The sequence below is a fragment of the Rhinatrema bivittatum genome, chromosome 4 (genome assembly GCF_901001135.1).
Source record: "Rhinatrema bivittatum chromosome 4, aRhiBiv1.1, whole genome shotgun sequence".
In the NCBI taxonomy this organism is placed as follows: Eukaryota; Metazoa; Chordata; class Amphibia; order Gymnophiona; family Rhinatrematidae; genus Rhinatrema; species Rhinatrema bivittatum.
Genome location: NC_042618.1, coordinates 412244850 through 412271125, shown reverse-complemented (window position 1 = coordinate 412271125; position 26276 = coordinate 412244850). Strand labels below are relative to the sequence as shown.

At 43.0% G+C, this 26276-nt stretch overlaps 1 protein-coding gene across 6 annotated transcripts in view; it reads right to left on the bottom strand.

Annotated features, from left to right (window-relative positions):
* Positions 1-26276, bottom strand: part of LOC115091197 (sodium- and chloride-dependent creatine transporter 1-like) — a 54621-nt gene that overhangs the window by 10161 nt on the left and 18184 nt on the right. For 3 of the 6 annotated variants that reach the window (XM_029601234.1, XM_029601235.1, XM_029601238.1), the window contains exons 2-7: positions 11790-12035; positions 8287-8418; positions 5028-5295; positions 4264-4396; positions 939-1073; positions 424-527 (exon numbers count right to left, since the gene is read on the bottom strand). In XM_029601234.1, the coding sequence (XP_029457094.1) occupies positions 424-527; positions 939-1073; positions 4264-4396; positions 5028-5295; positions 8287-8418; positions 11790-12035 (1018 nt within the window). Of the gene's footprint in view, positions 1-423; positions 528-938; positions 1074-4263; positions 4397-5027; positions 5296-8286; positions 10539-11068; positions 11101-11789; positions 12036-26276 lie in introns of those variants that run through there. The other 3 variants (XM_029601239.1, XM_029601237.1, XM_029601236.1) reach the window with 3 other exon arrangements.

Below are 26276 nucleotides of genomic sequence, written 5' to 3'. Positions count from 1 at the left end.
GGATTTCTAGCAAATCTCATCCAAACCAGATCCAAAGGTCTTCAGAAATATGCACACAGTCAACTCTGGGGGTCAGGGGAGGTGAAAGTTTGGTTACCAAGATTTTTTTTGAGTCCTTTGAAACTTCTGTTTATTACATTTTCCAATATAACAGCAAATATAAAATATTCTAAAGCATTCTGTGTCAAACCAAATTAGGAGCATGACCCCAACTAATGGCTACCAGTTTTGAAGCTTAATCTGTATGACTGCTTCCAGTTCCAGCAGGAAGAAGAGACATCATCATTATCTTTTCCAAGTCAGAGCCAAAAATAAATAAAAGAAAAAAAGAACAGGAAGAGTGTAACAAAGAACATACTGGATCTCTCAAAGGTTCGTTTTGGTTTTTTTTTCTTCACCGAGCCCCTACATGGGGATACTCACCTGTAGCAGTTGTTGTGGAATCTGTTATAGCTGCCTAAAGCTGTCAGTGCCCCTAAACCAATGGCATAGGAGAAGAATATCTGAGTGCCAGCATCAATCCAGACCTGATGGAACAGGAGATATTGTTCAAGGGAAGAACACAGAGTGAAGGCTGAGCACAGCAGCATTCCTCCAGAAAGAGATGCTCTCGGACTGAGTTTATGGAGAAAGAGAAGATATCCTGCAAGAAGGAGGACTATGGATGATGTTTTGCCAAAGACAACCATCCTGTTACAGTCTGCCTGGAGGCTTAAGCCATCTTGGCTTTAACACTCACTGTGGCGTTTGCAATATCAGCTGAGCAGATTTTAAAAGATCTCTCCTGATACAGCAAGGCAGAACTCCCCCTTTGACTGCTTAACTACATAATGACTTTGATATTCCAGTTCAAATTAAGTTCGTGGTTAGTGAGTTACCTATGCAAGCAGATGCATCCTATTCCCATCTTGAAATCCTTCTCATTGGCTGGTCCTTACCTGAGCTTCAGCAAGCTTGGACCAGTCAGGTTTCAGATAATACACAATGCCGTCCACTGCTCCAGGAAGAGTAACGCCATGAGCCAGCAGGACAATCAGAACCACATAAGGGAACAAGGCAGTGAAGTAGACAACCTATGAAAAGATAAACTAATGATTATGTGGCATGTCTACACTAAACTAAAGATTATATGGCATGCTTACCCTATTCGTCTTGAATTCTCTGACTGCTGTGGCCTGCCTGAAGTGGTTTCTGTTACACAGAAACCTTGCAAGTCCTGTTCCTAGTCATACCAAGTTGTGGAGCTAAAATCTAGTATTTTAGTAACACATACTCCCCAAGGAAAGTTTTCAATCATTTATTTCTATTGTATGTTTTATCTGAAAGCCTTACTATGAGCAACATAAGCAGAATGGAAGTAAGTTTTGCCATCATCACTGCCCTTCTAAAGCCAATAGGCTGTTTCCCAAATCCATGCTGCTCTAACTAGTAATAGGGGATAAATATGTCTGTCTCACCAACTTTTTAATAGCATTATGTGCTTTGACTGGTCAGAGTCATTGCAATAAGGAAGGTCACACAGACAATATTAGCTTACAGACCTAATACCGCCTACTATTTATGGTCAGATTTGGAATGAGAAATGACATTCCCTTAATCCCTTCTCTAGATAGAGGCTGCAAACAGGAAACCAATACATGGTGATATGGGCTTCAATATTTTTGCAAGCTGGCATCCACAGGAATTTGTATTAAGAAAAATAGTGCAAAGAAATGCCACACTGTATCTGAGGAGTTACCTTAGAAAGGCTTCATAGTAACATAGTATTGTCAGCAGAAAAAGACCAAATGGTCTATCCAGTCTGCCCAGCAACCTTCCCATGAATCCCAGCTGCCAAATCTATCCCTTCCGCAATTGCGGAACGGTTAGAAGGTAAAGTTTATCTATTCACGGATGATACTAAGATCTGCAACAGAATGGACACCCCTATGGAGGAGGGAGAATGAAAAGTGATTTAAGAAAGCTTGAAGACTGGTGGAGGATTTGGCAGCCGCTCATACACAACTACCTGGGGATTTTCCCTTATTTTATCTCCCTTTCCCAACTTACTTTAGCTCAGTCATTGCAGCCAGTCCTCTGCCAGTCCTAAATCCAGCCCCCGGGTGTCGCTGTTACACAATGACTTTGACGTCCCTCTCCCCGGGGGCTGGATTCTGTCTCTCGTTTTTTTGGTTTTTTTTTTTTAGTCTTCACAAACTACTCCCCTCACCTCCCAAAAATAAAATAGAAAATGTACCAGTTAGAAGAGGCCTTTATTTATAAGCAGCCTGCTGTAATAAGTCTTAATGATGCTGCGTGTACATTCTTGCTGACTTTCAATGCCCTATCAGAGGACAGTCATTACAGTGAGCCGCTCAGAAGCAGCTGTCCATTTTAATACTTTTTGGGGGCTTAGGAAAATGTAAAAGATAGAGGAGGAAAAGCATCCAGTAGTAGGGGCTACAGGGAGGAAGGATTTTGGTGCGAGGATTTGTAGATGTGAGATAGTCCCAGTTACGTGATCTTCCAGCGAGTGAAGTCATTTCAACAGAAAACCAACTGAGACAGCAAAAAATGCAGGAAGAGTCTCTCAGCAGACACTTGTGGCAGTGAGAGGAGGGGTATTCTCTTACTGCATCAAACTCAGGAATAAATGGTCTCACGTTTTACAGTACATGTTTCTGTGGGGAAGAGTGAGGAGGAGAAACCATGAACAAAATATGATTTGTATCCACTAGACTGAGTAGCTGGACCTAGGGAACCCCAACACCACCCATCCGCAAATGTGATTACTGCAGAACCTAGATGTTTTCCATCTGTAATTCGTTGCCCGTGAGAAGCATCTTTTGATAAGAGAACATTAACTATTTATCGTCTGCAACAGATAAACACTTGAAAAGCACAATACAGAGGATTTCCTATCAAACCATTTTGTAGACAGAAACTCAGCTTCTGAATAACTCTGAACATAATTGGCTGGAATGATTATTTGGGCAATTAAAGGGATTTTATTGTCTATTACAGTATTCAGTCTACTATAATTTTGGTATATATGATTTGCTTGCAGCTCCCGACAATGGCCATCCTTTGATAAATCCATTAGTATGGAAGGCATGGTTGGGGAGATTAAACTCCAACGACATGTGATTAATCTTGCTGCTCTGTGCACTGAGGCGTGAAGGAAGGAGACGTCATAGAGAGTGGAAAGAACTTGTGAATTCAGTGACAATCAGCAACCAACATTGCGATTGGCCTCCTTAGGGGTATGGATATGAAATTCATTATGGCGTGACCGCCAGGAAGAAAAGATACATACTTTAAATTCTGCCTTCATCAGCTCTCTAAGGAAGACACTGACTCACGTTTTTTTTATTTAAATGGAGACAAATTAAAATATGGTATTTTCCTATTAATTTGTTTTCAGTAGAATGCTGCGTGGATGAAGGTAAAGAAACAGAAAAGCATTATCTACACACCGGATGTGCCATAGTCAGGATCACTGTAAAAGGACACTGAACTGGAGCCAGAAAGATTGGCCTCCGAGCTCTGGGCTGCTCTTTCAGCTTGTACTCCATCAACAAAACCTTAGCCGAACTTGTCACCTGGAACAATTTTCTGTCCTCCATTGAGGTCAGGTAAATGTTGCTCATCTCATTTCATTCATAACCTCCAGTTAGATTTAAACAAGAGCCCAAGACTGAAAAGGCTTCTGCTGATCTTCTGACTGCTCTCTCTAGAAGACTGATTCTCCAAGTTCCCACTCTCCAATCTCTCCCAGCTCATCTTCTTCCACTATTCTACATTCTTTCAACAGGATTGTTGACCATTTTAGTAGCTTCCCTTTGAACTGACTCCTTCTGGTTTATATCCTTTAGTAAGTGTGATCTCCTGTACTGTACAGAATAATCCAAATGATGTTGCACCAGAGATTTATACAGAGGCAATATCACCTCCTTTTCCTGCTGGCTATTCCTATGAACCCAAGCAGACATCTGGCTTTTGCCATCGCCTTATTTATCTGTTTGGCCATCTTAAGATCCTCAGATAGGATTACCCCCAGATACTATTCTTGTTTTGTGAACAGAACTTCACTCTCTGCTCTGTACCACTCCCTGAGATTTAATTCTAAAAAATGCATGACTCTGCATTTGTTAGAATTACGTCTCAGCTGCCAGACTTTAAACCATTCCTCAGGCTTCACTAGATCCTTCCTCATGGTTTCTACACCTTCCAGAGTGTGCAAGGACATTTTTTTGTCCTACATGAGATCTTTAGATGCATTACCTTTCCAGTTGATTTAACCCCCTTCCAGATGCAGAAATATACGATGGTCCAGGTTGCCAACAAACAAAGAATCATCTGCCAGTTCAGGGGCCCGGGCTCACTCAGACCCCCTGAAATTCTCAGCACTTTGTTCCTGAATAAAAGGGGAGGAAATCATAGTAGGTAAGCTGAAAACTACCACAATGGGCCACTATACTTTCTCCTCCATTCACCATGGCCCATTCCTCCTGAGCTCAGAAATCCATTCTTGTTTCTCATGAGTTTCCTATTTCACACTAGTGTAGATTTTACCAGTAAAGATTACCTAGACTAGTTAGGAAATCATACCTTGCAGAAAGGTAAGCAGATGGCCAAAATGAGGAGTATAGAGGCTATGAAGGGACTTTCTACTTGGTATAAGGGTGGCATATTGTTTATGTCTCTGGATACTCAGTAGGGGGGCTTCCATGCACCAGCCCCTTGTTAAATTAGTTTAGAAAAAACAAGAACATATGAGTGGAGCATAGCTGAAGAGAATCCCTTGAAAATGACACATTTAAGTCTCTACAGGGCAGAGCAAACTCTGCTGTGCAAGTTTGTATTCGGACTTGCAAACCATAGCCCAACGCCATAAACTTTTCAGGATACCCTGGATCACCATTTTTTTTTCTTGCTTTAGTTTTGTGGCAAACCACACATGAGAATGGTGAGAGAGGTGATTGGGAATGGCTAAAACCTAAAGATAAAGAAAGAAAAGAGAAAGATGGGACTAGATGGACACTCACTCCCAGAACTCAATGATGGGAGAGCGCTTCTTTGCCAGGTCATCACAGCTGATGTTGACCACCAGGGTGGAATTGTTGCCTGTCCCATTGTGGCACTGGTCCAGGCGGAAGACTTCGGTGCAATCCTTGCTGTTCCAAGTGTGGCCGCAAGTGGCCCATGGTAGCGTGTTGGTGAATGAGTGCACCAGGTAATAAAGGCCCCAGACCAGGATCATGATATAGTAGGTGTTACAAAAGAACACGATGACCATAGAGGCGAAGCCAAGACCTGAGAAAAGATTAGTGTAAAAAAAAAAAAAGAATACAAATACATATTCCAGCAGAGACACTTCATGCTTACGATATTTCAACAACAGTTCAATAGGTCAGAAGTTACTCGCATTAAAATTATTCTCAGGAGTAATGTAAAACCAGCACAGACACAATTCATCCAGAGAAAAGGAGAAGCTTTGACCTTTGACAGGTCTCCAAATCACCTCCATAAAAAAAAAAAAAAAAAAGAGACAGCACTATGAAATGAAAACCAGAGCAGTGACTCTGTCCCAGTCAACTATTCACAGCATATCAGAGTCATCCAACATCCTAGGGGAAGGTGGCTGGATCAAACCAACCACAACAAGTTCACCTTTCAGACTTGTGATAGATGTCACCCTTTGCCTAGATCACTAAAACAAAGGTCAAATTATGCTATAATTTTAAGATCATTAGACACCATGATGATCGCTAGGTTAAACACAACCCCCTCTCAATAGCTCTCTCTCGGCGATTCCAGCCAGAACCCATATTCTCTTGCCTGGTTTGTAGTACTAAGCATTTTTTTCAACAGATACACAATGGGAGAAAAATCTTATGATCATCTGACCCTTTGTTAAAAAAAAACAAACCCATACTTGTATTTGATGGTTCATGTGATGGAGCCAGTCATGCTTTACAGTCATCTCCGGCAAAATTGTGCAACTTGTTCCATTTCATCCTGCTCAAAGAAGCAGTGTGACTATGACTCCTGGCACTCCTTATACCCTAGCAATTTCCTGGTTGCTGAGAGCAGGATAGACGTAAGTCCTTACCAGCGAACTGTAACTACTGATCTAGAGTATAGTGCTACAGCAGCAAATCTCGCTATACAAGCAGTACTAAGCCATTCCCTCAGGACCTTGGAGTGCATCCCCATTGTGTCTCTGGTTGGCGGTGGGGGAGGAAAGGCTGGGAGTGAACCACAAGGAAGGGTTAGGACCTGCCGGGTTTTTCCAAGAGACCCAGATTGGCCACTGTCAGAGACAGGATGCTGGGCTCGATGGGCCTCTGTCTGACCCAGCACGGCATGCCTTATGTTCTTATATCTGGCCTCGTATCTTCTCAGCATTATCAGCCCATGAAGCAGAGCTGTTTGTTGATTAGATGTAAAAAATTAATTGGTGCTGCAGCACTACAATCTGCTGAATATGAGAAGAGCCTTTGAAAAAGGCTTACATTTTTGGTATGTCTAACGAATCTATTTGGCTCTGGAGCAGACATATTTGAAAGCTGCCAAAATGTGAAACTTTGTGGAACAAATATCCTTTCAAAGGATATTTTTCTTGGAGAGCTCCCACCGTGTTATGGTACATGCCTTAATTTGGCATGCAAAAGCAAAACAAAGCATTATCCATTCATATAGGTCTATATTTTGCTTCAGTCATGTAAATGGCCAAAAATCTTTCGATACTTGGTCCAAGGCTTTTGTTCTTACACTGCAGATGAGACAAGACAAAAGGATCTTGTGGCCAGCTCAGGTTGTCTTAGTTCTAGTCTCATATATATATATATATATAATTTTTTTTTTTTTTTGCACATCTCTGAATTTAGTAGAATAAATGTCTTAAAAAGCAGGAGAGCTGAGATGTGTAAGCAAAACCTCAATTTTAAAAATAAGTTAGATAACAACATGGGGAGGAGAACTTTCAAAGCTACAGTACTTATCCTGGTAAAAGGTGTTTTACCCCCAATAATCGGCTGCCGGAAGATTTCTCTCCCCTTCCCCGTTGCAGCAAAAGGTCCATGCCTTGTGAACGTTTAGCCACGTTGGGAGCAGGCATCCCCGGCCATGGGCGTGTTTAGGTCAGGAGGAAAGGGAAGCATGGCACATGCATAGATGGCCTTTTCAAAACTTTTCCAGCAAGAATCTATCTCCAGAAAAAATTGGGTGCAGGTGAACGCGGGGACCTAGCTTGGGCATCCCTTCACTTTGAAAGCTGGCATAAAGCTCTCAGTTCAAGCTCGCATGGTCTTTGCCTCAACAGTTTCGGCTTCATTCTAAGCATTGGGAATTCTTCAGATTTTGAAAAACATTTTGCCCTTTATTTATTTCATAGTTGTGTTGGGGGGGGGGGGGGGGGTGTTTATTTTATTCCATCTCTCTGCTCAGAAAAAAAGATCCCTCTGGAAGAAAACCTCAACAGTTCACAGTTCAAGTTGAAACCTGCAGGCAAGGGGAGGGAAAGTGAGGGGGATTGTTGGTCTTGATACGTGGGTGCATGCTGGGACGAGACTTCTGCTCAAGTCTGACATTTTTCCATTTTCATGTAGGCGCAAAAAATGTTATTAAAAAAATACTGGGGACGTGTTAAAAAAAAAAAATCTAACGCCATCCTTTTTTTGTAATTTCTCTCTATTCAGAATAAGCAAAGTAGAATACACATTTTGCAACTTTAATCTCCACACTTTATTACTTCATTTCTATCCTTGTTAATGTCTTAGGCCAAGGAGACAGCTGCTTTTGACGTCTATAGTGTTGGGATGTCTATGAAGGAATTCCCAGGATGGAGTTTAGGCCTTGGGGGCAGGCAATAACACAGAGTTTTGCGTTTTCAAACCTTCACACGTTGTTTTGGCTGGAAAAAAGTATCCATACATGCAAATTTCTTTAGGTTCTTTTTCCTTGAGTAGTTTTCAAAAGGGAAACTACATGTGTGCTTTCCCTTTGAGAACAGGTGCCGTCTTCATGTGGGGAAAGTATCCATGGAGTTTAAAATAAGACAGATCCACATAAATACGACATACCCAGTGGGTTCAGAACCCCTAATTTTCTCCCAGAGGGGTCTCCAAGATTTCAACACATCAATGGCTAATTGAAATGGCTTTCCCTTCACTGTACCTAAGAGTCCAAATGGTCTCTTCAACCAACTCATCTGGATCACACTCAGAGAGGAGAAAACTGCTGATCCTTATTTGCCCTTTTCAATGCAAAGCGGGTGGGTAGGTGGTGGGCAGTGTCGGTTACCTTTAAAAAGGGGCACGATATTCCAGGCTGCAATTCCTCCCTGCTTCATAAACTGGCCCAAAGCGATCTCCAGGAAAAAGACTGGAATTCCCCCAATGAAGACAATCAGCAAATATGGAATCAGAAACACACCTGTGCGGAGCAAGAACGAACAAGATGTCACAAACATTGAGATTCAACATCCACAGGAACTTTTGAGAGAGGCGAGGCTAGGGGGTGAGGAAGAAAATGGAGATGAATGTTAAATAGGTGTTTGTAAGATATCATGTTTAACATTACCCGTGAGGGCACACATGAGAAGACAGGTAATATAACATGAAGCACATGGAATAGGAAGAAAGGAACTCTAACACAAGGGTGCAGGAGAGGAGCAGGGATGATTGGGAGGGTGATAATATAAAAGAGGGAGGAAGAAAAGGGGAAGGGGGCTAATTGCAAGGGTATCAAGTCTTTCTCCACTGGTCGGGCAGCTGTAGTGCAATCTAGGATAGTCAGCAAGTGTTATGTCGTAGGGAAATGTCGTACAGGAATGGCAAGAAAGAGGTACGGGGTATGTGTTTATAAAGCGCCATTGAAATACACGCTCGTTTTGCAGGGCAAAGCAGAAAAGGGGTGTGTGTGTAGGTATGTGCATGCTACGCTACTGTAAGCTTTTGCTGGTCACCAGGACCCAAAGCTGGAAGAGCCACATCCATGTTTAAAGCATGTGGCAAATGTCTCTCATACCTGGTTTTCTGGACTATGCGTTATCATCATGCTCTTTCTAACTTACCTGAGCAGGGCCTGATGACTGCATCAGATCATGTGCAACTATTTGCTAGGAAATGGATACAGGATAAAATACAATTAAACCTTTTTTTTTGTACAATCCCTAAAAGCTCAGTGTTCAGAGAATGTTATTTGAGAATAAAAAAAAGTATTTCTAATTGGCAGGGATGTTAAAGCCTTTGAGTTCGGCAGTTTCAGCAGGGCTGAAAGGTGAACCGGTTTCAGATTTCATTAAACATCTTTTCCCAAAACGGCTGCTCCGAGACTGCATTTACTATTCGTTTCTGGGACATCAGCTTGGCAAGTTCTCTCTCATTTCTGAAGGTGCAGAAATCCTGCTAGCCGCAATCTTACATGTCCCGCAGGGCGGTTCCTGTTCGGCTATTGCTGAGGACTGAGATGGTATTTTTTTGGCAGGGGAAGTAGGTTGGGGAGGCTCACTACAAGGGCAGGCACTTACAGAAAATCTAAACTGTTCCCTCATTTGACCCTTTCTAGAGTTTGAAAAATAAAACTCAGTAAATAAGAATCCATACGGCATCTGTTGTCCCAGAGCCACAAGGTGAACCTCTCCTGTTCTAATTCGGTTGCCCCTCTGGGTCCTCTGCCCTGCCCCATGGAATCCACTGTTTTGAAAGAAAGTGCCAGGGGCGCACAGCCATGCTCCGAATTACTTCTGTCAATCAGCGGGGGGGGGGACAAGACGATGCTACAAAAATGGATATAGTTGCGCAATGAATTCTAGTCTTCCAGAAGAGCTGCAGGACTGGAGAAGGCCCAAACTGTTGTTCAGTGAATCATGGAAGATTTAGAGCACCGGCTGGCTGCCCATGGCTCTATTCATCATCCTGCCTCTTGTCCTTTTCCAGTCCTGCACCTCTTCCCTCTCCTCTCAGCTCTCTGCGCAATTGCTTCAGCCAATAGCAGTGTTCTAATCCTCCCCCACCCCCGGTCCCTGCGGCACGTTCCACTTTTCCATTTTTAGAGCGTGTGACTGTGAGTAAGACGGAGCTGGAGAGGAAGGGGAGGGAGGCAGCAGGGGTGGGGGGCAGCTAGGATGGCATCTTCTTGCATTTCCAGTCTGGCTCTTCTATAGGTCACAGTTTCAGGGGTATGAGATGAAAGAAGAGATAGAAAAGAGGGCGAGCAGCAGGGGCATCACACAAACATTTTCAGGGGCAGGAGGTAGAAGGGGGTGGGGGTGGGGGGCATAATTAAATATATATATAGGGATGAATGAAAACAAAAATCATAGACATAGTTACAAAAACAATTAGTCATTAAAATCTGTAAGGGGTGGGGGGGTGGGGGGGTGAGTTGCAAATGAAGCCTGGAGACAAGATGCAAAACAATAAGAATAAAGGAGGATGGCAACGGATGCAGAAAGAAGGAACGGAGGGCCACAAGGACCAAGGAGGAGCAGTTATATTACAATCTAGAAGCCAAAACAGCCAGTAAGCTCCCTTCTCTCAGGCTCATTTGCCCTGTAACGATAAAGAGAAAAACATCTCACAGCAGCATCAACGTAGGAGCCAACCACAATATACCCAGCATTTACAGAAAGAAGAAAACGGACACTTATTTCTATTTCATGTTCCAGAATTATTATAGATTTATATTTAGAAGCCGAGATGGATTTTTTTTTAACCATATGGGGGGCAGGTGAAAAAAAAAAAAATTAAGATTAGCAGTAGGCAAGCAGAGGTTTCATAAAGAAAGGCTGGTGCTCGGCATTTCGCGCGCACACATATCGCATGCCTGTGCTACTTAATACTGTTCTGTCGGCAACCGCTGGCGCACCCAGTACTCTTGCATCCTCTGTTTCTCCGCAGGGATGCCGGAGGAATGCGTGGATATCAGCGACATGGCCACCACAGAGGCAGAGTGACATGCGAAATTAAACCAAGCACTGGGCAGGGAGATCGCATACTTTAAGAGTCACAGTTTCCCTCTTGCATAATTAAATCGGAGGAAGGGGGAAAAAAAAAAAAAAAAGGAAATAAAAATGAACTACCTCAAGCATGGTATAGCAGAGTCAACCCACTTCTATAAACAAGACGAAGAAAATATTATTGTATTAAAATGGCAATACACAGTATATTCCCCGAATTCAGTCCACAAAGTGAGGAATTCTTCCCCCAGATTTGGAATAAATCCCATTCTAGATAAAAGAGCCCATTCGGCCTGTAGCCTGCTCGTCAACCGGTTTTGCCCAGGACAAATTTTTTTTTTTTTTTTTGAAAGCAAAGAACCACATTAGGATGTCACCAGATCCTCTCAAAATTGCGGCCCTTTTGCTATGTTTTATTCCCGATATCTCGGTTTGTTGCCATGGACACAAACGCAGTAGTATAATTCCAGGCAGTGACTTTCAATGCAGAATAAAGCAGAAAGACCATGAGGGGGAACCTCCCTCCAGCCCTCACAGTAAGCAAAGACACCCCAAATGTTCATCCTTAGAAAATGCAGGGACAGGAAAAGTAATTAAAAAGGGCAGTGGCTTAGTGGTTTTGCTCTAAAGATTTTCAGATCTCTTCCCATGCATGACACTTTTTGATGGCTGTGCAGATTTCATCATCATTATGCTGCTCTTTCCGTACATGGAAGGAAATAGCAGCGGCCTGATTTATGAAACAGTTATTTCTTTCAGCACAAAATGGAAGCAGATCATTTGTCTCTAAAAATCAGCCCTTGAGTTCAACAGCACCTTTTTATGTTTTCAACAATCCTCTTACCTCCTCCGTTTTTGTAGCAGAGGTATGGAAACCTCCAGACATTCCCAAGTCCCACAGCAAAGCCAACACAAGACATGATAAAGTCCATCTGCCGGGTCCAAGTCTCCCTCTCCGGGATGGGGATTTTCACGGCGCCAACGGGAACCACGAGAGGGGCAGTCACAGCCTTCTCATCTGGGACTGCTTCACCTCCCCCTGTCGTCTCCGTTCCCTCCGGCTCTGGAGCCTCGGGACACCTACCACCCTCTACAACAGAACGGAAGCAAAACAAAAATAAAACACATACATAGTAACATAGGTACTGTATGTCAGCAGATAAGGACCATTTAGTCCAACCAGTCACCCCTGCTGTACCAGTTTAGATCTGATCATGTTTCTTTGCCCTTTTCACTGATCTTTATGCTAAGGGAGGTCTCCCAGCTGTTAGTCATACGTGCCTGACTGCCTGCACAAGGTCGTTTTTCATCATTTTCTCTGTTAGCTGGGGAATGTAGCCAAGCTATCCTGCTGCTCATGTTAGGTGACTTTCCACCTCCCAGTTATACCTGGAGAACATACTGAAAATCTATTACCATTCAGTGCTGGGTTAGATTTACCATATCTCGCTAGGATCTTGGTGCAACCTAGAACTGCTAAGTGCAAAAATCGACTTTGTTGTCTTCCGCACTAGACAAATCTGTGTTTCCTTCCCTCAACCAACACCCAGGAACCCCTGCTCTCCCTCCCCCAAACCTGCTTGCCCTTCTTCTCCCCTTCCCATGCACAATGAACTCTCTCATGTCATGTTACCCTACAACATTCTTACTACAGCCAAAATCAGACCCTTCCACATAGAAGGAACTGATGTCGCGATATCTTTTATGGTTTTTAGAAATTGGGGTTTTAATTATTATATTCTAAATGTATAAGTGAAATGAAGTCCTAATTGTTTTTAAATCATCTCAGACCAACTGCTTCATTCTATCTGTTCATTCTGGCAACCACTTAGGGCTAAGACTCTTCTACAATCCATTATTTGCAACTTCGCCGGGGCTTCTTCATGTTTTATTCCCCCCCTCCCCCCCTACCCAGCAACACTCCTTGGCTAAGTGGCAGGGACTGTGATTTCCTTGAAAATCCGGTACAGGCATGCCCAGTGAAGGGGGTGCTGGAGCCACCATCTGAAGCACCCCCAGCTTTGGCTGGTTCAAGGAGCAGAGCATAAAAGAACGAAACCCCAGCCCTGTCTTTCCGAGTAAAGGCCATCGATGGATCGGAGAGAAGCAAGTTACCTTTTCTCAGAGACACTGATGAAATCTGCTATTGAGTTATGCAATGGAAATCTCTCTGCAAGCCCATCTAATCATGGACTTTTGTAAAGAAGCTTTGACAAGCATTCTGCAAGGAAGAAGTTGCATGCCTCAAACAATAGTCAAAATTTCTCAAAAAAGCAAGGCACAATATTGCAATCAGGCCATTTCAAATGCATTCAATATTTGTCAAATCAGTTTAAATGCAAATATTTGCTTTGTTTGACTCTAAATTGAACAAACCACACTCGCTCTGATTTCCAGTGCAAAGTGTGTACATTAACTTATTAATTTGAAAAATTTGCAACCTTATTTCTTGTCCTAGCAATCATTTCAAAAAATGTTTATGCTCAGTTAAAGATTGTGTATTTCTCAGAGAGGTTCATATTGAGCCTCTGAACAGCTGGTAAAGTTTATCTGGCTAATTTAGCCAGGATATTCAGCAGTGCACCCCGGCCACTGAATATATCCGGCTATTTTAAAATCAACTGAATAGGTTTATCTAGCTAGCTTTTGGATTACTCTTCAGGCATCTTAAAGATATCCAGCTAGGTTAGGGGGTCATTTATCAAAGGCTTATCGCACGCGATACGGCCATATCGCGTGCGATAAGCCTCTATCGCATGCGAAGAGGGCCTTTTCGCATGCAATAGAATGCAAATTAGGGGGAGGGGAGGAGTCGGCGGTGTCTTCGCTGCTGGCGATAATGATACTAACATCGTTGGCAGTAGAGCGCCGAATAGCACCACCTTTCACGGTGGCGCTATTTGGTGCGAAAGCCGGCAGCCTGCACACCGCCGCGGTGAGAAGGCTGCGGGCTTTCGCAGGCCCATCCCCCCCGCCCCCCGTTTTCGCAGGATTCATCATTCTGCGAGGAATGATGAATCCAGGCCTTAGTCGGATAACACTCAATCTTGTGCTACAATCAGAGTTAAATTTTAGCACAGGTCTTACTTAACTTGCGTGTTAAAAACGGGTCTCTGTGGGATGCAGTAAGTTAACGGAATACAAAACGAGCAGTGGTTTAAAAAAAGGTATGCTAAATGAAAAAAGTTCTAAAACATGAGTTAACCCCAAAAAATTGTGCTAATGCAGAAAAGTGCTTTAAAACAGGAGTAAGAAAGTAGATACTTGAAGTTAGAAGAGCTGTTACCAAAATGACCTTGCATACAAGATGGGCATCCTGACTTTCGGTACAATGCCAAATCTCACATGCAAGGCCATTTAGGTAAGGCATGCCAAGTGAAATCAAAGGGTAAGCTCTCTGGAACGGGCAACAACAGCCACTAGGGATGCACAGAACCAAAGTGCTTACTCTTCTGCTGTAGGTGCCCATCTTAGTGAGCTTACCCTTTGATTTCACTTGACATGCCTTGCCCAAATGGCTTTGCATGCAAGATTGACACTTGGCATCCTGACTTGGGCACAATGCTGCATGCAAGGCCAAGCACTTACCTTATTACTCCTGTGATTTAACTCCTTGGCTTGAGTTGGAATAAAAGTTAATTCACATTTCTAGTGGCCATGATATTCTATTGCTGTGCCCATCTGGTAGTGTGAACCATACTGGGCAAACCAATAGAATAACTTTGGCCTCCAGAAATGGTGAGTTTACTCTGCTTCAGACCATAGGAGTTACATTTCCAGCTCTCTGGGGCAAGCACCTTCAGCTGAATAGTATGCACTTTAGTGTTGTGAATTCTGACTTTGGCGCACTGCTCCCAGAGAGATTATGCATTATTCACCTGTAGGTTCCATCCAAAGAAACCTTAAGTTAAAAATGTAAGTCCTTCCTGGGTCTGAGGTAGATTACGACACTGGGCATATCAATAGCTGACATTGGCCACTGGAAATGTGGGTTTACTCCACCTCAAACCCAGGAGTTAAGTTTCCAACGTTGGCTCTCTAAGGAAGGCAGCAATCACAGGTTTTCTTTGTTTTCCTGCACAGCTGGACACTATGCACACAGCTTTGTTCATCTAGCTGTAGGCGCCTTCTTCAGAGAGCTTATTCTTTCATTTTACTTGCCATTTCTTGTCAAAATGTGCCCACAAGTTGGGATGCACTGCACCAATCTCAAATGCAAGGCCATTTGGCAAGGCATGACAAGAAAAATCAAAAGCATAAGCTCTCTGGAACAGGCACTTTCAGCTGTGTCCTGTTCAACTGCAGGTGCCCACCCTTCCCCCCAGAGAGCTTATGCTTTGATTTTACTTGTCTTCCCTTGCCAAAATGGCCTTGGATGCAAGGATTTGCTCTCTGGAATGGGCACTTACCGCTAGCTGAATAAAGTGTAAGATCCCTGGGGTGGGCATCTATAGCTGAACAGTACAAAGTTGGGATGCACAGCGCCAGTGTACCATTCAGCTGTAGGTGCCCGCCCTGAGAACTCATCCTGGAAATTAAATTCCTGAGTCACCACAATAGGCACAGCAATAATATAAATATAACATGGCCACCAGAAATGCGAGTTGAGTTTTACTCCTCCTCTGACCCAGGGGTTAAATTTCCAGTGTTAAGAAAATGTGCTTTAAGCTGTCTGCCCTTTAACACAGTTCTCTGCATTGCTGGGGGAATAGCTAATGCCTTCTTTTACATGGGATTTGCATGAACCTCTGCTAATTTTAGCACTGGTTTTTACTACTGGTTTAATTTCTTAGGAGTTAAAACCCCAGTTCAAAACCAGAGTTAACTTACTGAAGAAATAGGCATGCTAAAACGGGAATAAAAGCCTGCACTTACATTAGTGCACCTTATTACATCGGCCCAATAATCAAGGTTTTCCAGCTAAAAGACAGGGTCATTCTTTAAACTGCAATGTGCCATTATCGCACACGACAAAGCCCTAGCGCACACGATACCGGCCGCATCGCAGCGGGACAATTTAAATCAAGGGAAGGGGAGGAGTGTGAGTGGGATTTGGGCGGGGTTATGGCCCGGCAGTGCTGTGGCGATAATGTTTTCCACATTATCGCAGGAAATAACACCTTTTCCCGCGATACTGCCGGGAAAAGTGGCAAAAGTGTACAGCCTGGCCGCTACCGCGGTGGGTGAAACCTCACCACCATGATGCGGCCAGCTGCATACATTCGCTCCCCGCCCCATTTTTCCCGCCGGTCATCATTCTGCTGTATTTATATTTATAGCAGAATGATGAATCCCGGGATTAGCTAGAATACACTGCTCTGGCATATATATAATAAAATTGCCGTGTGCATGTGCGTAGATGAGTGCGTGTTATAAAATCACCTATACGCGCATACATGTGTGCATGATTTTATATTGATGCGTGCATCTGCGCAGATTTGGTGTCTCGCGCGCATAAAGGAGGGGAATTTTAGTAACTACTCACGCCGACGCAATTACCCGTTTCCTCAGTTGGTTCCCAGTTCGACCCAGTAAAGGAGAGGACTTCCTAAACCCCTAGCTAACCTGCTTCCCTTTTACCCTATTAGCCCCAAGCCTTAAAATCCCACTGACTAGCCTAGTTTTTTTTGTTTCACCACTTACATGCCGTCCATAGCAGAAGCGAACTTACGCAGTAGGGACCATGACACACGCTTGTCTGTGTAAACACTTACGTGCAGATTTCATGGTGCAGTTCCGGCCCTCCTATGTCCCGCTCATGACCACGCCCACACCCTGCCCCTTTTGGTGAAAATTTTTTTTATCTGCGTACCAGGAGATACGAGCGCACCCACGCGGGTTTTAAAATCTGCTCGGTGCGTGCCAGGCCGAGTCGTGCGTGTATCTCCTGGCTTTGGCGCGTGTAGGGCGTTTAAAATCTGCAAGTTATCAGGCCGTGTTCCACTGAATATGTTGGTAACTTTTCTGCTCAATATGGACCTTTAATTACAAAACAGTACTTACCAAGCAATTAAAATGCAAACACTTACCAGAAACATAAAGAATAATGATATGGTAATTGTGCCTGCAAAACAAGAAAGTAAGCATTACCCCCTCCCCCTTTCCCCCAGACTCCCATTAACTAATGTGTTCTTTAATTAAAGCTGTGACATCAAGTCTGCTTTTACATTTCTCGTCTTCCAGATTCTATCTCCAACCATCCACTATCATATGATATTGTAATTGTTACTGTAAGAAAGAGCTAGTGATGTCAAAAAGAAAACTCATTTTGAGGTTCCTGCTTTCTTTCAGAGCGAGACAGAGATAAAAAAAGAAAGCGAGGCAACCATATTAAAAAAAAAAAAAAAGCTTTTCTTCTACCCATATATCTAGTCTACAGTTCAAAGGCGACCTGAACAGCCTTTTCACACATGTCCAGTGATTCTCTGGACCCAACCACCAGGGATCTCTTCACAGAGATTTACGGGACAAACGATTAACACAGGGGCTACTTTCACATTCACCAGAATAGTTCAAAAGGTAGTGGAAAAATCCAAACCATTTCCTGTGCTTCTTTTCATCCCTCATTGTACATGAAATGTGCTTTTAGTATGTTTATGGAACAAACGTTTACATGTCACCTCTCTCAAGTCCAAGAAAATTATGTCCCAAAATGCTAGTAGCTTCTCTGTCCAGGATTTCGAGTGGGCAGATGGGTATGAGGTGCAAGTTATGGAATGACTAGGGGCCTTTATTTTAAGCTTTTATTTTAACGTTTGCCAGGAATTTATCAGCATCTACCTGTAATAAAGAGCAAAGTTGCCCTGCACCTGCATCACTGGTATGCAAATAGAACTCCACCCCTCTCTCTCTCTCTCTGATTTGTCCAATCCACTTTCTATATGTGGTGATAGCCGTTGAGCTCCGCCCCCTCTCTCTGGCTGTTCTCTCTAGCTCTGCCCCCCTCTCAAATATCCAATCTTCTCTCTACTACTACTACACTGTACACCTGAGCTCAGCCTAAACTCTCTGTTACCACACTTCTCAGTATTTCTGACTTTGGATAGTCTTTTACTACTAGTTTATCATAAAGACCAAGCATGGGAGAAAAGACTGTGGAAAATATTCTTTTCCCCACTGACTTTTTCTTCCTTTTTCATTCGTTATAATAAATGCTGATAAATTCCCAGGAAAAAATAAAATAAAAACTAAAAACAAAAGTCCTAAACATAATTCAACTCATTGAGAGAGAGAGAGAAAGGAGTGCCTGAATTTAATAGGCATTTTACTCCCATATTATAGACATACCAGGGGGGTGAGGAAGACAGTTTTGAATAACCCATACACAATGCCGCTAATTTTTTAAAAAAAGGGAAACGACCGTGCTCTTTCCTTTTGAAATGAGAAGCTGCAGAGTCTGCACTAAAATCACCTGCAAACTTAACACCGCTGTTTGTGCAGCCAAGTGAGGGCAAAACAGCACATGTATATTTCCCCCCATCTAGGCTTTTTTTTTTTTTTTGAAAGGCAATTAAAAGTACATGTGCTGTAGAAGCCGGCACGTACTTCTAACTGGGCATATACGTGCACAAGGAGTATTTTGTAAAATCCTGACATATGTGTGCACTCTGTGCCAGGTGTAAAAGTAAACAACAAAGGGATGGTCTGGAGCGTTCTGGGACGGGCTTTGATAGCTCGTGGACAAGTTAGTCTTTTGTAAGTGATGTATGTGCGTGCACTACCAAACTTGTATGCACGCTTTTACAGCTGCCAATTGAGTTGTGGAAATTAAAGTGCACTTGTCTTTTGGCTGCAGTTTTTGGGTGGGAGGTGTTATTTTATTTTTAAATTATTTTTGGAGGGGCATAGCCTCCAAAGAGCACATAAAATAATTTATTTATCTGAGGCTTTCTTCCTTTGCCACCTGTTCCCTCCTCCTTGTGACCCCTGGGGTGAGTCCTTTCTCGGGGAGGGGGGGGGGGATGGGGGGGGGATGGGGGGGGGATGGGGGGGGATGACTTGTGTTTCTGGCCCAGGCGGTGAAATGTTTTCCTTTGTTAGTGTGTAACTTGTTGGCTGAAATGGTGATGTGATATTGCTTGGTTGGGACAGATGAAACAGGACACAGGTCTGGGTGTTAAAAAAAAAAAAAAAAAGTTTATTGATTTCCTGAAAGGTAATCAATGTCCATGTGAAACAAAGAAACTTACAGAGGAGTGTCCTCTTTCTCTGTGTATGTGGGCGGTTCCTAACTCTCTGGACCGAGTTTCAGTGTCCCAGACTCTGGGGAGATCCCCTCAGGAGGTTGAAACAGTCCTACCTGAGTCCCAGAAGACTTTATACAGTTACCCAGACCGGTGCCTTTGGTCCCGGGGAGAACATCCTATGGAGGGTCTTCAGGTCCGCTCCTCGTTCTCCAACCTTGTTCCTTTAATCCGTCTGCTACCTCTCAGTGGGAAAATTCTGAGGACTGAGCCGATACAGCCCCAGCCGAGGAGGGTAGGAGGGCAAAAAGAACCTCCTCAAAATCATAACCTGGCAAAAATCTCTCTTTACTCTCAGGGTAGCCTGGCAGGGATCTCCCTCGACCACAGTCTTCAGCTGAGGAGGGATATAGGCCTCACGTAGGCAACCCAATGGAAAGGAGCTCTTTCTTCAATAGCCAAAGCTAGCTTTCTCTCATTCCCTAGTTTTAAGAAGGGTCCGCCCACTCAAGCTCCCTCTAGGGGAGGAGCTGAGAGTGGTATTCCCTCTAGCTGTAAGGGCCTAGGGGCGCCACACATTTTATTTTAAATCACTCATCTGGTACCCTGAGCAATGTACAACAGAACAAAACAGAAGCAAAGATAAAAAATAATAGTATACTATCCAAAATTATACAGAACAGGCAACATATGAAAATCTTTAATGAAAGATTTATATATTTGTATTTATATTTATATATTTTATTATATATATATAATATATATATATATTATATATTTATATATATATATTTATATATTTAAAGATTTGCTTACTAACCTAAGATTAACACATTATCTCTATGCAGACGATGTGCAGATTTTAATCCCCATAAAAGAATCACTATCAAAGACCCTCCTATACTGGGAAAATTGCCTTCAATCCATTAACCAACTCCTCAACAATTTGAATCTAGTCCTAAATACGTCCAAAACCGAACTGCTCATTATTTCAACCGACCATCATGACTCCTCGCTTCAGCCCCCTCTTACAGCCCAAATTTCTCATGCTAGAGACCTCGGAGTAATCCTTGACAATCGCTTAAATTTAAAGAAATACATTAACAACACAACAAAGGATGGCTTCTACAAACTGCAAGTCCTAAAAAGGCTTAAACCCCTACTGTTTTTCCATGACTTCAGGACTGTCCTCCAAGCCACGCTCTTTGCCAAGATTGACTACTGCAACACTCTTCTTCTGGGGCTTCCACTCTCATCCACAAAACCATTGCAGATGCTCCAGAATGCAGCAGCTAGAGTCTTGTCCAATACAAACTGCAGAGATCACATCTCCCCCATCTTAAAGAACCTACATTGGCTGCCAATAAATTATCGAATCTTACACAAATCCCTTACCATAATCCACAAAACGATCCACAAGCAACAACCGTTGGACCTCCAATTCCCCCTCAAACTTCATTCCTCATTCAGGCCCATCAGAGAATCATATAAAGGATCTCTCCATGTACCTCCTAACAAAACTTCAAGCCACACTGCAACCAAAGAAAGAGCATTCTCTATAGCGGGACCCACTATTTGGAACAATTTACCGCCAGACCTCAGACAGGAACCCTGCCAACAACATTTCGAAAAAGACTTAAACCTGGCTATTTAGCCAAGCTTTCCCTTAATCTATTCAATTTCAGAACTCCACATCTCAAGCCCACTGGACAACTTACTTAGTGATACCTTTTATCACAATGGTTATTCCTCTGTCCTTCTCTTTCTTCTTCTCCCAAGTTCGATCTCCTTGTTATATGTAACTTTATTACCTCCTCTGATTATTTTACTGTTAAATGGTTGATAAGAATGTTTACCCCTTGTTACATGTAAACCGATTTGATATGACACCTGTCATGAAGGTCGGTATATAAAAGAATTAAATAAATAAATAAATAAATAATAAAATGTAACATAGCATAATAAAACAATATCAAGAAAGAGTTCTAATAACACAAATTTAAAATGCTATCGAAAATCAACAAAACCTTTCTGAAAGAAATGAGTTTTCAAAAGACTCCTACATCAAAGATAATTTTCCCTTAAGCCTCAACTCCTTAGGGAAAGCATTCCATCAAGATGGGGCCACCCAACTAAAGGCACACTTTCTTGTTCTGACTGATCTATATTCCTTAATTATAAATACAAGAGACCTGCAAACAATGGGTACTCAGTGAAGCTGGTATAACGCGATCACCTAAAGGAATCCCAGTCAAAACCCGAGCTGCCGCATTGTGAACCATTTGTAAACTATGCAATATTTTTTTAAGGCAAACCAATAAGAAGCAAAATTACAAAAATCTGGTAAAAAGAGTACTATCAATTTGCATCACTATCCTAAATTGAGCCTCAGATTTAAAAAAAAAAAAAAAGTCCAACATGTGGAGCAATCTCAATTTAAACCAAGTGCACTGAGATCAAGAGGATACATGCAGCTCAAAAAAAAGGCGAGAGTACTGAATAATTCCTAGATTTCTACTTGTGCCTTGAAAGAAAGGTATTGGTTCCATCTAATAAAATCTTATCACCCAATTCAAGCTCTATAATCCTAATCCAAATAGCCTCAGTCTTTAAAGCATTCGGTGCCGGTTTATCTGTTTTCATCCAGGATGAAACAGCACGCAGGCATTTATTCACTTCCTTAATAAAAATCAGACAGATACTTATGCATAGTACAACTAATCAGCCTATCAATGAACTTTAAAACCAAAAACTTGAATAATATTTAAAACTGGATGAATAGAAACATTAAATAAGATGGGGGATGGAACAGTTTCCCCCTCTCCTGAGGGATCCAGCATTCAGATTTAATGGGAGGTGGGGAGAGTCTCCCCTGATGTCTGGGTTAAGTGGTGAAAGGCTTAGGGGAACAGGTGGAGGTGCCAGCAAACTGACAATTCATTTTTCATAAGTGGAGTACATGCGCACTTTATAAAATACCTCCTTTGCGCGTAAACCGCGGTACATACGTGTGCGTTATGATTCTTTCTCACATAAAATACATGCATGTACTGAAATATGCACGCGTACTTTTTGGGCAGAGATAAAACAGTGTTTTATAAAGTGAATGGCTCCTGCCACACAGTTTATAAAATACAGGCGTACATTTTGGTGCACTGCACACACACTTTATTCTGCACGTGCTCACTTGTGCACACTGTTGAAATTTACCCTCTATTATATGCAGGGATTTTATATTATTGTAACTCCAGTTCCACTGGGGGTCACCTTCCCAGTCTTGGGGTGCACTGGGGTCACGGACACTCCCACGAAATAAGCCATCGTCCACTCAAAATGTGTGCTCCAAGGCAGAAATTGTTTAGTAAAACAGCTGAAAAAATAACAGTATCCAAAAGAAAATCACAGTTCCTATTCAGCCCTTCACTCCTCTCAACACAAGACACTTTGTTTTCCTTTACTCAAGTCTCTTCTTCTGCCTATCCTGGCCCTCTTTTCCTTTCCATTATCAAAACTAGTTACTCACGATATCCTGGTCAGCTCGAGGAAGAAATCCCTCTGGCTCTGCAGATAGGAATCCACTGAGCCCTGTAGCAAGTTCTTGTCTACTGGTCCAGGCAAGTTCCCACCACAGTTAAAAAGTATAGGTTTCCCTCAAAATGTTCACAACAGCATCAACAATCTTATGTGTCTTCCCTTCAGGCTTCCCGAGGCTCTGGTTGAGAATCTCTGCCTTACTCCTGTTGTAACCCTGGGAGAGGGTCACAGCTACATCCTCAGTTTAGATTTGCACCCTAAGAGAAGCCCCAGACTAAGGCTAGTCAGGGGTTTTTATAACTTTCAGCCTGTAACAGGCTTGTCCGTCAAAAAATGTGCGTTAACACCCTCTCACCAAAAGATGATCTTTAAGCGCTGGAACCTTCTCACTTTACTTCAATGCAACCTTTGCAGAGTTCCCATGAGGAGAAAAATTCCATTTCACACTACACATCCTTAGATTAGCAACATTTACTACTGCTTACACTTCTGTGGCACACAGGGGCCACATGATGGTACATACCAACACCTTTTTTTCCCCCTCTGCTTCAGCCCCTGGAAAATGATAGGCGGGGAGGGGCGGGGCTGGATTAGGGAGCAGGATAGATCTTCTCTGCTCTACTCTGTCTGCTCCAGTTTTATCCCCTCCTCTCCTGATCTCTGCAGGCTGCTGCCTGGAAGAGGAGGGGACTGGATGGAGCAAGAAGCAGAGGCGCTAGCCAACCCAAATTGCCCCTAGTTTAACTCCTAAATTAGGATTAGGCAGTCAGTAGGAGTTTGCAGACCATTCCTTGCAGGCACCTCCTACAGATGGCCTGGACTGGTCAGCCAGCCTGTATAAAAGCCTGGACTGGTCAGCCAGCCTGTATAGAAGCAGGTGGAGCACAAAGAGTTATGGGGTTTTCTGTAATTTTGGAGAGGCTGGAGACGTTTTGGAGGTTCCCCTATTTTTAGGCCCCCACAGCCTGATACAAGGGGAAGAGGCCTCTTTCTGACCAGGAGTGTCTCTGGGAGTGGAAGTAGAGTTTTGGGAGAGTCAGTTGTTGTGATGAATCTATAGTTTGTGTGGAGCCTGGACCTGATCAGGACTAAGAGCTGAGTCTCCTTGCTTGCAATACAAGGAAGGACAGGTAGGATTGGCCACAGAAGAGGCGAGGAGTATTTTGGGAGAAGAGTTTTATTCCTGTTTAGCTGGAAGGAATTTTTGCCACTAGTTCCTGCCTGTGAGATGGAGAAAAGATTTTGATGTTTGTATTTTTGGGGGGGGTTTCTCACCAAGAGGAAGATCAGAGAAGAAGATCAGGAGATCATCCTAGTCCCCTAGTAGGAGCCTTCCTATCACTAGGAGTGTGGGTCTTTTTCCTAGTGTCTGATTTCTGAGGGGACACTAACTCAGCTGAGCAGGTCCGAGACCAGAAGTACGATTTTGGAGTTTGTGAAGCTCAGTTGGAGATTTTTGTTGCCAATTGGACTGAAGATATTTTTGCATGAAGTAAAAGTTTTGTTGGAACTCTCCACCAGAGTGTCCTGTGTATTTTGTGAGACTACAAGGTGCCCCTAAAGCAAGGACATCCCAACGGTGAGTACATCTGAGAGACAGAGACTGTGTGCTTCCCCCCCTCCCCGAAGGAGGTTATTCCTCCCCAGCACCCAGAGCCTGTGGACTGTGAGCAGAGAGACACAGAGGGAAAGGGAATTTGAGGGCCTGGGACAACCGTGTACCCCTGTATTCAGGACATCCACTGAAGATTGGGGAGGGGAGGTGCACTTCATAGAATGAACCATTCTGTATTCTGTAAATGGAAACACAGTTAGTAGCACAATTGTGTATTTTTTTCTTCTATATTTCTCTTTTAACCACTTTCTGTATTGCTTTGGCAGCACAGGTACAAATGATGACATGACAGTTTCCTGAATCCAAATCATTAAAAGCATCAATAGGGGAGGAAGAAAAAGCATCAGTGGTGCATCTCTCTCTTTCAACCTCTTTCCTCCATGGGCATTTTTCCAGTTGCCATCATGGTGGCAGAGAAGGCAATAGAAGGTAAAAGCACTGCTCTCTTTTGCCTCCTGTTGGCGGGAGGAAGGCTGGGAAGGGAGTTTGGATCATGCTGTGATTTTAACTGCAGCCAGGTTCAGGGAGTAGGGTGTATGGTGAGTTGAGCACCAAGAAACTAGGCAGTTGCCCATATTTCCTCTGCCCTTCCATTTAAGGATGGCTCCACATCTGTCTACTGGCACATCTCTTTTTTTAGGGAAAAAAAAAAAAGCATTACATATGAACAAAAAGAATTGCCATGTTGGGTCACAACAAAGTTCATTAAGCCCAGCATCCTGTCTCTTACAGTGGCCAATTCATGACACAAGTCCCTGGCAGATCCCATAAAGTAGATCCAATTCCTGTCACTCGCGTCCAGGGATAGCAAAAGCTTTCTTTATTCTACCTGGCTAATAATGTATTATGGACATTTCTTCCAAAAAACTTGTCCAACCCTCTTTTAAACCCTGTTATGTTAGTCGTCTTGATCACATCCTCTGGCAACAGATTCCGCAGCTTGATAGTGAGCTGAATGAAAAAGTACTTTCTACAATTTATATTCAGTCTGCTGATTATTAGTCTCATAGTGTTTCCCTTGTTTTAGTATTATTTGAAAGGCTAAATAACAGCCCTTCATGTATCTGTTCCACCCCACTCATGATTTTATAAACTTCTATCACGTCCCCTCTCAGCCTTCTATTTTCCAAGCTGAAGAGCCCCAGCCGGCGTAGCCTCTCATTACAGGAGAGATGTTCCATTCCCTTTATCATTTTTCTCACCTTCCTCTGCACCTTTTCTACTTTTGCTATATCTTTCTTGCGCGCCTGGGGTGACCAGAACAGCACACAATACTCAAGGTGCAGACACACCACGGCTCAAGTACAGAGGCAATATGATATTTTCTGTTTAATTCTCCATTCCTTTTCCTATCGTTCCTAAAATTCTATCGCTTTTATGAGCCACTGCACACTGAGCTGATAATTTCAACATATTGTCCACAAGGATTCCTTTTCCTGGGAAGTGACGCCCAATGCAGAAGCAAGCATTGTGTACCCGTAGTTGGGATTATTTTTTCCCTTACGCATGCACTTTTCCACATTTTATTTAATTTGCCATTCAGTTTCCCAGTCTCACAAGTTCCTTCTGCAGTTCCTTCAATCTGCTGCTATTTTAACAAATTTGAATAATTTTCTGCCAACTGCAAATTTGATCGCCTCATCCATCGCTCCCTTTTCCAAATCATGTAGCAATATGCTAAACACAAACAGGGCCCAGTACCGATCCCTGTGGTACTCCACTAATTACCTTTCTCCATTTGAAAAACTGACCATTTAGTCCTACTCTCCGATTCCAGCTTTGTAAACAGTTACCAGTCCACAACAGAACACTGCCTCCTGCCCCATGATTTTGTAATTTCCTGAGGAGTCTCTCATGGGGGTCTTTGTCAAATGCCATCTGAAAATCCAAATACACCCTATCAACTGGCTCACCTTTATTACATGTTTATATACACCTTCAAAAAATTCTAAAACAAGACTTCCCCTTGCTAAAAAAACATGTTGACTTTTCTCCATTA